At 30.6% G+C, this 14,605-nt stretch overlaps 2 protein-coding genes and 1 long non-coding RNA gene across 4 annotated transcripts; 2 read left to right on the top strand and 1 right to left on the bottom strand.

Moving 5' to 3' along the window:
* The first annotated feature begins 7,204 nt into the window (after positions 1–7,204).
* LOC107030590 (myb-related protein 305-like) lies at positions 7,205–8,772 on the top strand. 2 transcript variants are annotated; one of them, XM_015231855.1, is made up of 3 exons: positions 7,205–7,479; positions 7,745–7,874; positions 7,960–8,772. In XM_015231855.1, exons 1-3 carry the CDS (start codon positions 7,317–7,319, stop codon positions 8,441–8,443), a joined length of 777 nt encoding a protein of 258 aa, XP_015087341.1. In that variant the 5' UTR covers positions 7,205–7,316; the 3' UTR covers positions 8,444–8,772. The 2 variants fall into 2 exon arrangements, with proteins under 2 accessions (XP_015087341.1, XP_015087342.1); XM_015231856.2 differs by having other exon boundaries at positions 7,231–7,479; positions 7,981–8,772.
* Positions 8,773–9,230: 458 nt separating this feature from the next.
* LOC107029572 (putative pentatricopeptide repeat-containing protein At3g23330) lies at positions 9,231–12,187 on the top strand. Its single transcript, XM_015231007.2, has 2 exons — positions 9,231–11,472; positions 11,548–12,187. Exon 1 carries the CDS (start codon positions 9,505–9,507, stop codon positions 11,401–11,403), a length of 1,899 nt encoding a protein of 632 aa, XP_015086493.1. The 5' UTR covers positions 9,231–9,504; the 3' UTR covers positions 11,404–11,472; positions 11,548–12,187.
* A 190-nt stretch (positions 12,188–12,377) lies between these two features.
* On the bottom strand, positions 12,378–14,284 carry LOC107029573. The gene is made up of 2 exons (XR_001458023.2): positions 14,182–14,284; positions 12,378–12,893 (listed from the first exon to the last, which is right to left on the bottom strand). It is a non-coding gene; the product is annotated as an uncharacterized LOC107029573 (long non-coding RNA).
* Positions 14,285–14,605: the final 321 nt, after the last annotated feature.

The raw sequence follows: 14,605 nt of genomic DNA, 5'->3' as shown, positions 1-14,605 counted from the left end.
TTGATCATAGATGTTCTTGTGGTGATGACTTCCAGATTTTGGGGAAATAATAGATGTTGAATTTTAGAAGTTATTGAATTGTCTTTTATTAATGAGTTTAAGTCTTCCGCATTGCTTTATGTTGATATTAAATTGAAATGTTAAGGTTTAGATTGGTTGGTTCGCTCACATAGGAGGGTAAATGTGGGTGCCAGTCGCGGCATCGGTTTTGGGTCGTGACAACTTTGCTCTGCTCTGAATATGTTGACGGGAAGTTTTGATGCAACATAATAATTTTGACACACACCAATAAACACAAACTATTTAAAAAACATTATATTACTATTTTCACTTTGACAATAAATTAAAAACAACTTGGAAATTTTTTGTCAAAATATTTGCAACTTTAGTATATAAAGTAGCTAGAACCTTACTTCTTTTGGATTGATCTTTTATCGGCTATCGTCATTTCACAAATACTTATCATCTCAGAAAATTAATATTTTCGTAATTTTACCTTTTTAAAATAAATATTAATAATTTTGACAGATAATAACTATCGATCGACTCTTAATCCTACGGATAATAGAAATATATCAAAAGTCCCCACTTTAATTTATGTTGCATGCTTACTACTTTAACATTATTTTGATTACGATACTACTAATTAATATCTTAATTATTTCAATGATTTATAAAATTATATTCTTCAAAGAACATTTTCATAACATGGCTCAAAGCATGTACGGATAGCCAGGTTCCTGTAATTAGCTTTTTAATTAATTTACTAATTAATTAAAGGTCAAGCCAAAGGACAATTAATTTGACTTAAGTCACAATTGGTTAATTAACTCTTACGAAATATAATCACGTAATTAACCATAAGCCTACTTAATTAGCAATAAATATAGTGGTTGAAAGTTAAAACATTTTTCTGAATGGTGAGTATATAATTGCGTTAATATTGCGATTATAGAAATTCTTTCATCCTTAATTAAATATCTCGAGTTTAAATTTTGAAATGAAAAAAACTCTTAATTATAAGGAGTACTTCTGTCTTAATGAATCTTACGTAATGCAAATATGAAATTATCTGAATAATAAATTTTATATATCACATAATTAATCAAAAGAACAGGAAAAAAATGATGAATAATAGAGGATAATTAAGATGGCCATTATTTATGTCGAAAAGAAGTTACTCTCTATTTTCAAATTATTCATCGCGATTTCTAAATATACAGTATCTCAAATTATGCTACCTACATTCACTATTAATTATTATACTTTCCATTTTTAAAGTTAAACTAATAAAATTTGATTAATATTTGACGATTTATTTTTCATCATATTGATATGTAAACAAATTGCAATATATAGTACTTTTCGTATAGTTTTTAATTATCTAAACTTTTTGTTTAAAATATCGAATCAATGCAATCTAATTCAATCTTGAAAATTAGTCAAATTGACTTTCGAAAAGTGCAACATGACAAATAAAAATGGACGAAAAAAGTATCTTTTTAAAAGTCCGAGATAAATTTATATTATTTTACCTTAGTAGTTACCGTTTTTAAAAACTACAAAATCTTCAACTATGAATAATGTTATAATTATTTAATCAAACTAACCTGATTCGTATCTTTAAGGGACGTATAAAAAAGAATCACAACGGATAAATTGAGTGTTTGAAAACTTATCCTTGAGGCCAACTTGTGTAAGATATTATTATAATTTATATATTATAATTTTTCTTCTCATGACTGACAGATATTATAATATAATATAATATATATTAAGTGTAAGAATAACTGTTAGCGTGAAATTTACTATATTGTTTTTTTATTTTTTTATTTTTTACCTTCCTTGATTGTAACATCTAAAAGGGTCTTTGGTAATTAAATATACTAAAATAGTTGAGTCAAAGGAAAATTACAGCTCAAAAGTGTTCAATAACGTGTGTAATGCACTTAAAGTTGAAATTAATCACTAGAGATGAAAAACTTTTTAATTATAAATATTTTATCGTATAATTTATTTGATTTAATATAAATTTAAATTAATCAGATCGATTTTCTTTTTAATATTTGAATGATTGATGTTTGTTTTCTCTATAAGTCTCTTTACTGCGGTTTTGGAATTCAACAACTAGTAATAGAATGTTCTATTGTGGGGTCAAGTAAAAGTTTCATTTTAATTAATTAATGGAGGATGACTCAAATAATCTTTTATTATTTTATAATATTATTCTAATCAAGAACTCTAACCCATTAATCATGCAAAACTTAATTTGATTTGAATCGTGAAAATAATTTTTTTTACAGAATTGCACGATTAGTCTGTATATAATTATTTTTGTGATTTAATTTTTCCTTAACTATACATTGTAAAATTTTTAAGCAAACATTATCACTATAAGAGATTTGACGGTATGTATAAAATTTTATTTATATCACTCATAATTAATAAATAACGAAATATATTGTAAATAATGAAATGTGAATGTCCTGTATTAAATTTACACGTATTTCATGACTTTTAGAATTTAAGCATGACTTTGAAGGATTAGAAATACTCTCCTACTATATATATATATATATATTGGAAGGAAAAATATTACTATGCTTTATCTTTTTTCTTTGTTATTTAACTTCTAAAACTTTATTTTATTTAAAAAATAAGAATAAATTGATATTATTATTCAGTATTTTGCGCTCATCCTAGTTCAATTTATTTTCTTATATGTAATTGAACAATGAAATGTTAATTTCACTTATTTGTATTCGTTTTAGCTTTAATTCAATTTACTTATTTATAATTCTTTTTATAATTATCATATATATATATATCTATTAGTTTGATGTAAATATTTTATATGAATAAAAATTAATCAATTCAATACTTTAGGCTATCTTTTCCAACTATTTGACAAGAAGTTTGATTTGATCACATAAAATATTATATGCTAAAGTAGTAAATATCTTTGTTTGATATGTATTTGCTAAGATTAACTCGATTTTAGATGATGAAATATCTTCTAGAGATTATATTGTGATTTGATTGATGAAAATAATAATAATAAATAGGAAATGGAAGTCCTTTTACTAAATTCTTATAATAATATGTAACATTATTTACCATATAACACTCTGGGCTTGTTCAGTCGATGAGATAAAATATAATAATTTAAAATAAAATATAATTTATTTTATTGGATAATTATATATAATAGCAAACTAATAATTTAAAATAAATGGAGTAGCTACGTTTGATTTAATTGTGCTCCATAGCAAAAGTTAGCCAAAGTTTGCCAGTCGCCTCTTTCCCAAAAATCTCGCTCGCCACTCTCCCATTTTTGCTCGCCACTCTCCCTCTGCTCGCTTCTCTTACTTTATACACAGAAGTGTATAAATTGTGTTTTTTTTTTGTATAAAGCGAGAGAAAATTGTATATACACATGCAAAAACATATATCTTCGTGCTATACACTTAATTTATACAATTTACAAACATTTTACTTCAATTCAATTGTAGACAAATGCAAATTTTATACAAATATTGCAGCGAAAAAGACCAACGGATTATACAATTGCAGTAAAATACAATTTTCTCTCGCTTTATACAATAGAAGTGTATATATTGTGTTTCTGTTTTTGTATAAAGCGAGAGGAAAACATATATATTCTTCCTATACACTTATAATAATGCAATATACATATATTTTACTTCGATTCAATTGTATGCAAAGCAAATTTTATACAAATATTGCAGCGAAATAGGCAACGAATTATACGATTGTGCATTATACAATTGCAGTGAAATAGGATAGCGAATTATACAATTGCAGCGAAATAGGCCAGCGAACTATACAATTTAGGCCAGCGAATTATACAATTGTATATGTATAGCGAATTATACAGTTTTATGTTTGCTATGGAGCGCAATTATGCAAACTTTGCTATAGCATACAAATATGAATTTTTTGTTTGCTATATGTGAAAGTTGCCCTTATTTTATTTCACATTTTATTATGAATATTAATTAGTTTGTAATATATTTTATATTAAGATATGTGTTTAGCTATTTCACATGAAATATAAAAAAATAAATTCTATGAAATATTTTGATTTATTTTAACCTATAAAATATATTTATCTAACTCATCGCCATAACCAAACGACCACTATTTTTTTTTTAAAAAAGATTAATTAAATTATATTTAGCAATTAACATTATAAGGAGACAAACATGATCAAAGATGAGATACTATGTATTAAACAAAAATAAAGAAAAAAAATCACCTTATTAAAGTGATAATAAACCTAGGATTAAAGAATTCAGTTTGAAAATCCTTATATAAGACTATGCTTTATATTTAAGATTCTCCAAATCCAGTGACTATGCTAATATCAAATAAATTATAGGGACTATTCTCTGATCGATATTCATATTGGACCTGATTAAATTTAGATTAGCGTTGAAAAGTTTTATATATTGAGGTATACAATGCTTATTTAATAAAAATAATTTTATATTCAGAGTTCAAATTCAAGACTTTTAATTAAAAAATAATTACCAGTCCATCGCACGCTAACGATATCAATTATCATACTTTAATTTATGGCATATCCCAACATGCCCTTCAGCTTAAGCAGAACAAAAGTGATTAAAACTTTAATCAAATTCCAAGTTCCTTATCCATATCCACTTTGAAGTGACAACATTTCCAAAAGAAAAATCATCAAAATAAATCGAAAATTAAAAAAAAATAGTCTGATGCACTAAGTATTTACGCATTTATAAATGGTCGTATTTCCTAGAGAGATGAGATGTATATAAGCAGCTTATTCTGATTCCACGACTCGAATCAGTGACCTATAGATCCCACGTAAACAACTTTACTGTTGCTCCAGGGCTCTCGTTCGAAATAAATAAGAAATTAAGAAGTACTATAAAAGATGATTAGTATAAAATGAAAAGGCCAATAATTCAAGATTGTCTCCACTTTTACTATTTTAATTGTTTTTAGACAACTATTTAGCCACTAATTATTGATTAATTAAATAAAATAACAATATGCTTTGCATAGTGTAAAGTTGCGATGTACTTCCCCATTAAAAGATCTCATCTTTTTTTCTCTTTTTATTACATCCGTACATCACACGGATTATTGCTATTTTTTTTGGTAATTTTTATAAAAAAATTGTTTATTTTTTTTGCTAATGTTTTTATAAAATTCATTAATTGGATCTTTCAAAGTGGTTTTTGATATGATTTTAGTTCAATTTTTTGTCGCGTAAAAGCGTTTGAAATATATATTCCGCTAATATTTGAATAAGAGCATTATGCATGACTTTTTAAAGTTAAAAATAGCAACGATTGAGGAGTAAATATAGCTCTAAAATACGATATTAAGAATATAGTTATTGAAATTTTGAAAAAAGAAAAAGAGAACGATTCTTTTTTAATAAAAAAATAAAAATAGAATGCTGATATAAGATATTTTCCAATTTAATAAATTACTATCTTGCTAAATATTTTTTAAGTATTTTAAAGATACCCACTAATTACTTGGCTTTTAAATAATAACAAGGACAATTTTAAGTGGAAAAGCTAAATATATTATTTGTATAAGCATATTTTAGAGGGGAATAATAATCCATCAAAATCAAATATTAGTTCTTATAACAACATTAAAATTAGATACAATATATACTTTTTAACCTTCTAAGCTAAAATTAATATTATATTTAATATTGAGAAAAAACTAAATTTGTAAAAAAATTTATATTCCAAATTGCTTTATCTGTAAGGTAGCTGAGTTAGTTAAGCAGGTAATCCTTAAAACGATACTTTCAAACTTTCAACCTTCAATCAAATTTATCAAACACGACTTATCGAGGGTTAATTTACCTAACGAACGAGTTCCATCGTTTAAAAAAAAGAGGATAAAGTCATCACTTTAAACACCACCTGTTCACTAATGACGTATTAAGGACATGTTTAGTGTGATATTTTTACAAAATTAATATTATTTTAATGGACCCTCAATACCCAAAATGGAATTCAATAAATTATAATTAAATAAATAATGGTGATTACCGTATATCAATCTCCTTAAGAAGTAAATTAATCCAACACCTGGTTCTTTTTTATTGGCTAGCTAGTGGTTTTCATAATTAAAAAATTATCCACCTAATTAATTTATTAATTAAAGTTTTTAAACATAAAAATTCCCTTTTAAAGTGTGTTTTTGAGTGTGTCAAGTTGTCCAAATGCATTAACCTATGTTATACGTGGCATTTGTCTCTATGAAACTTAATATTTTTTATTTTAATTATTATTTTAAGAGGAATCACTTTTTTTTTTAATGATTATAATATTTAATTAAATATAGTTATGTGATTTGATCAAAGATGTGAGCATGTCACCCAATCCCTTAGCAATCTTATTTTTTGCTTTTTTTTCCCTTCCTACCCTTTTTGGATATTAATTTTTGTAGAAAATATATTGGCAATAAAACACATATATATTCACCTTATCATAATTATATAAAGTATTAGTGATGAATTTAAAGGTGTCTTTTGACCATCTCTAAAATTAAATTATTTTATTTTCCTTCTTATTTATCAATCGAGAATCAAGACAAACATGACACTATAATAACACGTGTGAAGTATACTTAATTTGATGTTCAGCTTCTTCAACTGATATTTTAATATAATCTTTAGATACTACATGCCGAGTTGACTATCATTTTCTCATTTTCAGAGAACACTTCATTGCTAAGAGTGAAAGATTCAACTTGTGTTTTCGTTTTCCTTCGAAATTTTTACACTATACAACAACGTCTCGACAAATATCATAACAAAAACTAAATCAAACCATTTTTTTTTTACAGATTTCAGCTAGTATAACCGTTGTATAATCAATATACACATTAATTATACACTTGTTATGTACTGAATATATATAAACGATAATTACAATCTATTACGATCAGGCTAAACACATTAAGATCTTTTTTTTCTTCCCCACTTTCAAGAAAAAAAATATAAAACAAAATAGATGAGGACAATATGGTAATTTTACAATTTAAGTGGTATGAATTATGATACATATCATATCTAGCTTGTAACAAAAAAAAAATTATTTGAAAATGACACATAAAATAGTGTCTTAGCTTTGTCTTACAAATATAAATACCCAACTAACACTTGTAGATTATGTCACAGAATATTTTTAGCACAAAGCAACATATAGCTTAATACCTAAAAATATATCACTTCCCCTTTTACACCATAAAAATAAAAAAATTAAAGTCTTTTATTATATACTATGGTTTGTGAAATATTTAGTGAACAAATGGGGAGTAACTGGGGTTTTATTGAAGAAGTTGGATGGAGAAAAGGGCCTTGGACTTCTGATGAAGATAGATTACTAATTGAATATGTCAAGTTGCATGGTGAAGGCAGGTGGAATTCTGTTGCTAGACTTACAGGTAATAATTATATATATTCGCGTTTGTGTATCTGGTACGAAGAAAAATATTCTCCAGAAGAAAGTCGTATCCCTTTTATAGATCATGACTTATGTTTGATAGTTATTTTATGAGAAATGTTTTCTTTTGTACTGAATACCTTAAAACGCGAACTAACTCGTTCGAGATGTTTTGGGTGGAGTTTTCTTTGGGGATTTTGTATTTTGGATGAGAACGTCTGTAAGAAACTTCGTCAGAGATACTTAATTTGATTGGTTTGTTGTAGGGTTGAGGAGAAATGGAAAAAGTTGTAGGTTGAGATGGGTGAATTATTTGAGGCCAGATTTGAAGAGGGGGCAAATAACCCCACATGAAGAGAGGATCATTCTTGAGCTTCATTCTAGATGGGGCAATAGGTAAATTTTAACTTTACTATAATCATATGATTATCTTCTTAATTAAACCTAATATTTGAAGATAAAAAATTTCAAATTTATATAGATGGTCAACTATTGCTCGTAGCTTGCCTGGGAGAACTGATAATGAGATCAAGAACTATTGGAGGACGCATTTCAAGAAGAAGACCAAGAACTCGTCTGATAACTCTGAGAAATCACGAGCACGTCTTTGGAAAAAACAACAATTCCAACAGCAACAACAACAACAAATCAACAATCAAATCGACGTTAAAAATGTGATGTCATTACCAACTATGCCTCAAGGAAAGCAAGAAATGACCATTTTGTACCCAAACAACATGATTGATCAACAAGATCAAGTTGACTTCTTCTACTCATCACTCAATAACTCGACTTCTATATCACAGTCTGAACCCTCTTCATCGAATGAAGATATTATGTGGGATGACCTATGGAACTTGGATGATTTTTATGGCCATTTTATGATCAACACTACAACTTATAATAACAAAACCAACACTATTCCTTGCCTACAACCAATGGCTACCACTCCAACTTTCTATTAAGACCCTCAAGCAAATCACTAGAAATAATTTCCCTCTTTCGATCCTAATTTTAGTCAGTATCTGTGTGATCTATAAGTTACATGTTCGATTCATGGAATCAGCTAGGGTGGACGACCTACATTACACCTCCTATGGGGTGCAATTCACTCTTCCTGGACCTAGCATTCAATGCAGAATATTTCGTGCATCGAACTGTACTTTTTGTTTACTACTTTTTGCTAGTTGGGGAATTAACCAAAGAAGGTTCATTACCCAACCAAGAGAGAAATTACAATTTGTTCTGGATTACTTATGAAGGTTCAATAATTTGTAAGTCTCTTATAATATAAGGTATCTTAATTAATAGTGTAGTGTAATTTATTAGAATATTATGTACTTTATGCTATCTGAGCTGCAAAAATAGCCCAGTACTGGTGATTAGAGTAATGTTTTGATATGAGTATGAAAGCATTGATAAACTTTTGCTCAAAAATATTTATCCAATAACAATTGTTACACTAGGATCTACTTTGATTCGTGTGAGATCGTTAAAAAGATCACGTAATAAAAGCTTCTTTATATCGTTTTAATTTTATTAAATATCTCTAAGAGACGTTATTCAAGCTTAAAGTCAATCAGATTCCAACTATATTCTTAATATTAATGAAGTATGCACAATATTTAAGAAAAAAATAATTTATGTTTACTAAATAAATTATATTTTGTATGACGTGAAAAAGAACTTTACTTTGTTTGAGGTTTGCTAATTAAAATTCGTCGCTAATATATCCTAAATCTAATTATACTCTTTCCTTTGTCTGTCCCCTTACTTTTGCTCTATTACTAATGGTTACTACTCGATCAGAAATGTCTTCCATTGATCGACTCGATTATTGTCGATAAAGATTATATTGGTGTCTTTGTAAGAATAACGGAGCAATGACTTTCTTTCCGCCCAAAAATCATAGTAAGCCGGGACACCTTGTCTCAAAATTCTCATTCCGACTCTACTTTGTCAACTGAATACTTAAACTCAATGAAACTCGAAATCTTCAACCCTTTTTCCTTTCTAATCATTTGTGATGATAATCCTCTCAGCAATCAGAATCTTGAAATTTTCAACCAAAACCCATCGTCTTTACACTTCTTCTTCAACTGCTAATTTCACTGATTTGCTTCAGTTCTCCATTGAATCTCAATCTCTAAAAGATACACAAAAACTACACGCCAAAATCCTTCATCTTGGACTTGATCAAAACTGTGTTATAGCAACTAAACTCGTCTCTGCATACTTTGCTTGCCAAAACCCACTTGATTCTCAGCTTGTTTTCGACACTTTTGAACACAAAAGTGAGTATCTTTGGAACATATTGATTAATGGGTATGCGAAAAGTAAGTTATTTGGGGAAAGTATTAAGCTTTTTAATCAAATGTGTAAATCTGAGGTCACCCCTGATGAGTTTACTTTTTCGGGTATAGTGAAAATTTTGGGTGAATTAGGGGATGTTGTTTCAGGGGAAGTTGTTCATGGGAGGTGTGTGAGAAATGGGGTTGTTTTAGATACTGTTGTTGCTAATTCTTTCATGGCTATGTATAGCAAATGTGGGGTTTTTCAAGATTCACTGAAGGTGTTTGATGAAATGCCGCAAAGGAATGTTTCGTCTTTTAATGTTGTAATTTCAGGGTATATGGGTGTAAAAGAGAAAAATTTGGATGGAAAATTGTGGGATTTTGTGAAGGATATGCTATATGAAGGTTGGAAGTTTGATGCGTTTACGGTTTCGACGCTTCTTTCGTTGTGTGGAGAGGTAAAGAAGAACTGGAACTATGGAAAAGAGCTGCATTGCTATGTGGTGAAAGCTGGATTGGAGTTAGATTTATTTGATTCTTATGATGTTCATTTGGAATGTTGTTTGATTGATATGTATTCAAAAAGTTTCAGGGTTGAATTGGGGAGGCGGGTTTTCGATAGGTTAAAGTGTAGAAATGTTTTTGCTTGGACAGCAATGATCAATGGCTATGTGCTGAATGGAGATTTTGATGAAGCTTTGCTACTCTTTAAAGACATGCAAGTGGAAGGTGTAGAACCCAATAAGGTTTCGCTTATTAGTATCATACCTGCTTGTTGCTCATTTGATCGTTTGAAAGGTGGAAAACAGATTCATGCATTTTCAACTAGGAGAGGGTTGAATCACGAAGTGTCTCTATGTAATGCTCTAATCGATATGTATTCTAAGTCGGGATCCTTGAGTTGTGCACGAAGAGTCTTTAAACATGATTGTGTTACTAAGGATGCTATATCGTGGAGTTCAATGATTTCTGCTTACTCCTTACATGGGAATGGTCAGGGTGCTATCGTTTCGTATGAGAAAATGCTTCAACATGGGATGAAACCAGATAGGATTAAGATTGTTGGGGTTCTCTCTGCTTGTGCTAGGTCAGGATTGGTAGATGAGGGCATCCGGATATATAGTTCTGCTGTAAATGAGTATGATTTAGAATCAACTTTGGAGATATGTGCATGCATTGTGGATATGTTAGGTAAAGCAGGTCAATTTGATAGAGCATTGGATTTCATCAAGACCATGCCTATGGAACCAGGTCCTAGTATTTGGGGTGCACTTGTGAATGCCTCTGCAATCCATGGAAATAGTGAAGTACACGATTTAGCATATAGGTTTCTTATACAGATGGAACCTGAGAACCCCTCCAATTATGTGTCTCTTTCAAATTTGTATGCTTCTTCAAAGAGATGGGATGTCGTTGCTCAAGTGAGAACTATGATGAAAGATAAAGGGCTGAAGAAGTTCCCTGGTTGTAGTTGGATTAGCGTTAACACTGAAACTCATAGCTTTTACGTTGCTGACAAGTCTCATCCTTGTTCTGTTGTGATTTATGAGATGCTAGATCAACTCATCTTAGCAATGAAACGAGATGATAATGGTGTTGTCTTTGAAGATACTGTGAAGGTTTATGAATGAACAAGTTACAACAGTTCGAAAGCAAATTTGAATACACAATTTCTTCCTGGAAGGATCATTGCGCTTGAGGTCTTCTTATCGAGTGAATATAGCAGGATGATGCAATTGTCAAGATGAACTGATGTGTATTATTATTGTGTGCAGCTAACATGACCAATCAAGAGCTGCCCTCCCAGCCTACTCCAACCAGGCTGTGTAGTTATGCTTACAATCATGAAGAGTTGATGGAAGTAAACAGAAGTAGTGCTGAACAACAATTAGTGCCAAGTGTTAACACACCACCCTAAGATGACCTTTTTATCAGTACATCAGGGCGGAGGCATGAAGGTACAACGATGCAGCTTAGTTCTGGTCTGAAGAGGAGCGGGACAGTGAAAAGCTGCAGCAAGGAGAGGGATGTTGGTGAAAAAAAGAAGTCAAGTTCAAGTTTGGAGCACATGTGTGGCAAGGAGCACCACATAAGCCCGCTGGTAACAGAGAGAAAGCGAGCAACACCTTGTATAGGTTGCCCCAAGCTTAAAGAAGTGCAAGCCTGTCTTCTTACAGTAAATCAAAGAGAAAAACGTCTGAACTTGCCGCAGCTGCTGACCTAAGAGACCAACCTAGTAAGAGGCTCTATGCTCTGGAGTCCAAAAAGAGCTCTGGTTTGCAGAAGTTTGTGAGAGTTTGAAATTTTGGAATCTATTGAAACTCAAGGGAGGAATACTCATGTACTGAATATGATGGAGAAGTAGCTTATCAATACATTCATTGAATTTCTTGTATTCAACAAGTCTTCGGAATGATCAGACAGATTTGAGATACCATCAAACTACACTATTAAAATTTCAGCATAAGCGCGATCCATACAATGGCGTGCAACCTGAACATGAAGTAGGCAAGAAATTGAACAAAAACACATACTAATTACTTCAACTAATTAAACTTTGGGCATACATTTGGTTCAATCATTCACACTGGGTTGAGAAGATAAATAGGAAGACCAAAACTCTTTCTTTTCAATGAACAAAAGCCAAAAACCTTGATTACAAGAACTTATTTACAACAGCACAAGCTGATGAGGCACAAAGGCTGTAGAAAGTACCGACTCAAAGCACAAAACATCAAAGAACTATTAACACTCCATTTTCCTAAACAAATTTCTGAGCAGCACTGATAGAAGGTTAAATGGCTCACAAAGTAACAATACTTACTTACGAATCAACTTCACAAAGAGACCTGAAAATGCAACAAAGAGGCATAGCAACTGTAAAATCATGATACGTGTGAGTCGTTTCTTCATCAATCTCACATCTTCTAGCATAGCTGTCAATCGATCATTGATTTCTCGTAGCACATTTAAATCAATTGGTTCAGCATCTCTTGGCATATAAGCTTCCAGTTCAGGCATGTAGTGTTCAATTACAATCCGAGGCTTGCCATTTGGACGGTAATTGATCCTAGTAGGAAACTCCTCTGGAGGCACCTCTAATGATCCTTGGGATGCCATTCTAACATCACATGAGAAATAAATGTATAAGCAACTACCTAGTTCAAGAAGAATTGGATGATGAAAAATATTCAACTCGACTTGTAGGACTACGTACTTATTAGAGGTATGAGAACTATGTAAGGAGAAAACATCATTTTTTTAATCAGTAATGTAAATGGAAGACAGCATTACGAATATAAGGGAGCAGAGAGGGAGAAAATATCGCGAACAAGAAAGAAGGGAAGATAAATTCCTTTCATCAAGAGTTGTCTCTCTGCGAGGACAATCTATTACCACCATAAACTTTGATTTATCAATAAATTATACCTACACCTCTACATTGGTGGAACGAAACTTTCAGGGAAAAAAATGTTCAAAAGCAAAACAGCAGTCTCATGCGCTGAGAAACAGTAACCTCCACGATGGAGGTCAATGAACTTCCGGGATCCATCTTCAAGGGGTTGTTTGATTCACAGATTAGTTATGGAGGGGAAATAATGCAGAGTTTATTCATGCATTGGATAATAATACGGAAACTGTTATGCAACAAACAAAAACATAGGCATTACCTATCGTAAGAACATTTTTTTCTTTAGATACTCTTATACATGTTCTTATTCAACATTTTAGTTTTTGCTTTGTGATTGTAAAATTCTAAGCCTTTCTCCACCTACTCCTTGGATTGTTCACATTGGAATTAACAGCCTCAGATACTTTTTAGTCTTATACAACCAAAACCGAAAGCAATAACAAGTAAAACTTCACTCTTAACATACCAAAGAAAGTACCTCCTCCCCACAAATGCATACCAAACCAAAAAAAAAGGTCGAATCGGATAATAACAACAACAATATATCGAGTGAAATCCCACAAGTGAGGTCTATGAAAGTTAAGAGTGTTTCACTAGCTCGTGGAGGTAGAGAAACTATTCCCGAAAAGACTAAAAAGTCCAGTAAGATAATTTTATTAAAAAATAATCACCAAATTCAGCCAAAGTTTTCTTCTTTTTTATGATAACCAATATCCATCCAGCTTTTGCACACCTCGACTAATTCTACTAAATACAAGCTACCTCCCACCAGCGACGAGTACCAGGTGAGATAAAAGTAAAAGGGGAATTCAAACAAGATAAAAGTAAACAGACCCATTAAAATTTCAATATTTTTCTTCAACATTTCCCTTAAACATCAACAAAATCAGAAAAAAAAATCAAGAAACAGTACTAAAATTCAAAAAAAAAAGAACAAAGAATCAGGACAACAGGGATTTCCAAGTGAAAAAAAGAAGACATGGGTATGGAAACTTACTGAGAATTAGAGAAATGAGAGTAGAGAGCAGTAATTTTAGCAATTTCAGAAAGATCTTTCACCAAAATATAGAACAAAATTTCAGTGTTCCATCACCTGGGAGAGTGTGAAGGAAGAAGCTATATACTGTAACTTTATTGGGCTAAATTTTGGGCTTTTTGTGGGCCTAAGTATTTTCATTGAGAGACAACTCCTCAAAACTTGCCGGTAAGTCTATTTTGATATCGTCATTTAATTTGTATCAACTTCTTAAAAGTTACGTACGTTTGGTCTTCGGTCATTTTTTGCGTGATGTTTAAGTAAAAATGGTCATTAAAATAATTTACGTGAAGCAAAAATGATTGAGGTATCATCATACGATCTTTCAGACATTGTATCTAACGTAAAATGAAAAATAACAAGTACAAGTGAAATAATAATCTCA

Source organism: Solanum pennellii, chromosome 9 (genome assembly GCF_001406875.1).
Source record: "Solanum pennellii chromosome 9, SPENNV200".
In the NCBI taxonomy this organism is placed as follows: Eukaryota; Viridiplantae; Streptophyta; class Magnoliopsida; order Solanales; family Solanaceae; genus Solanum; species Solanum pennellii.
The sequence above is the reverse complement of the archived record's forward strand: the minus strand, read 5'-3'. Positions and strand labels throughout refer to the sequence as shown.

Bases quoted from the DNA above. Each gene is read 5' to 3' on its own strand.
- LOC107030590 (XM_015231855.1), top strand. From the start codon at position 7,317: ATGGTTTGTGAAATATTTAGTGAACAAATGGGGAGTAACTGGGGTTTT. The intron at 7,480-7,744 runs GTAATAATTATA...GGTTTGTTGTAG, and splicing joins TTCTGTTGCTAGACTTACAG to GGTTGAGGAGAAATGGAAAA. The intron at 7,875-7,959 runs GTAAATTTTAAC...AAATTTATATAG, and splicing joins CATTCTAGATGGGGCAATAG to ATGGTCAACTATTGCTCGTA.
- LOC107029572 (XM_015231007.2), top strand. From the start codon at position 9,505: ATGATAATCCTCTCAGCAATCAGAATCTTGAAATTTTCAACCAAAACC.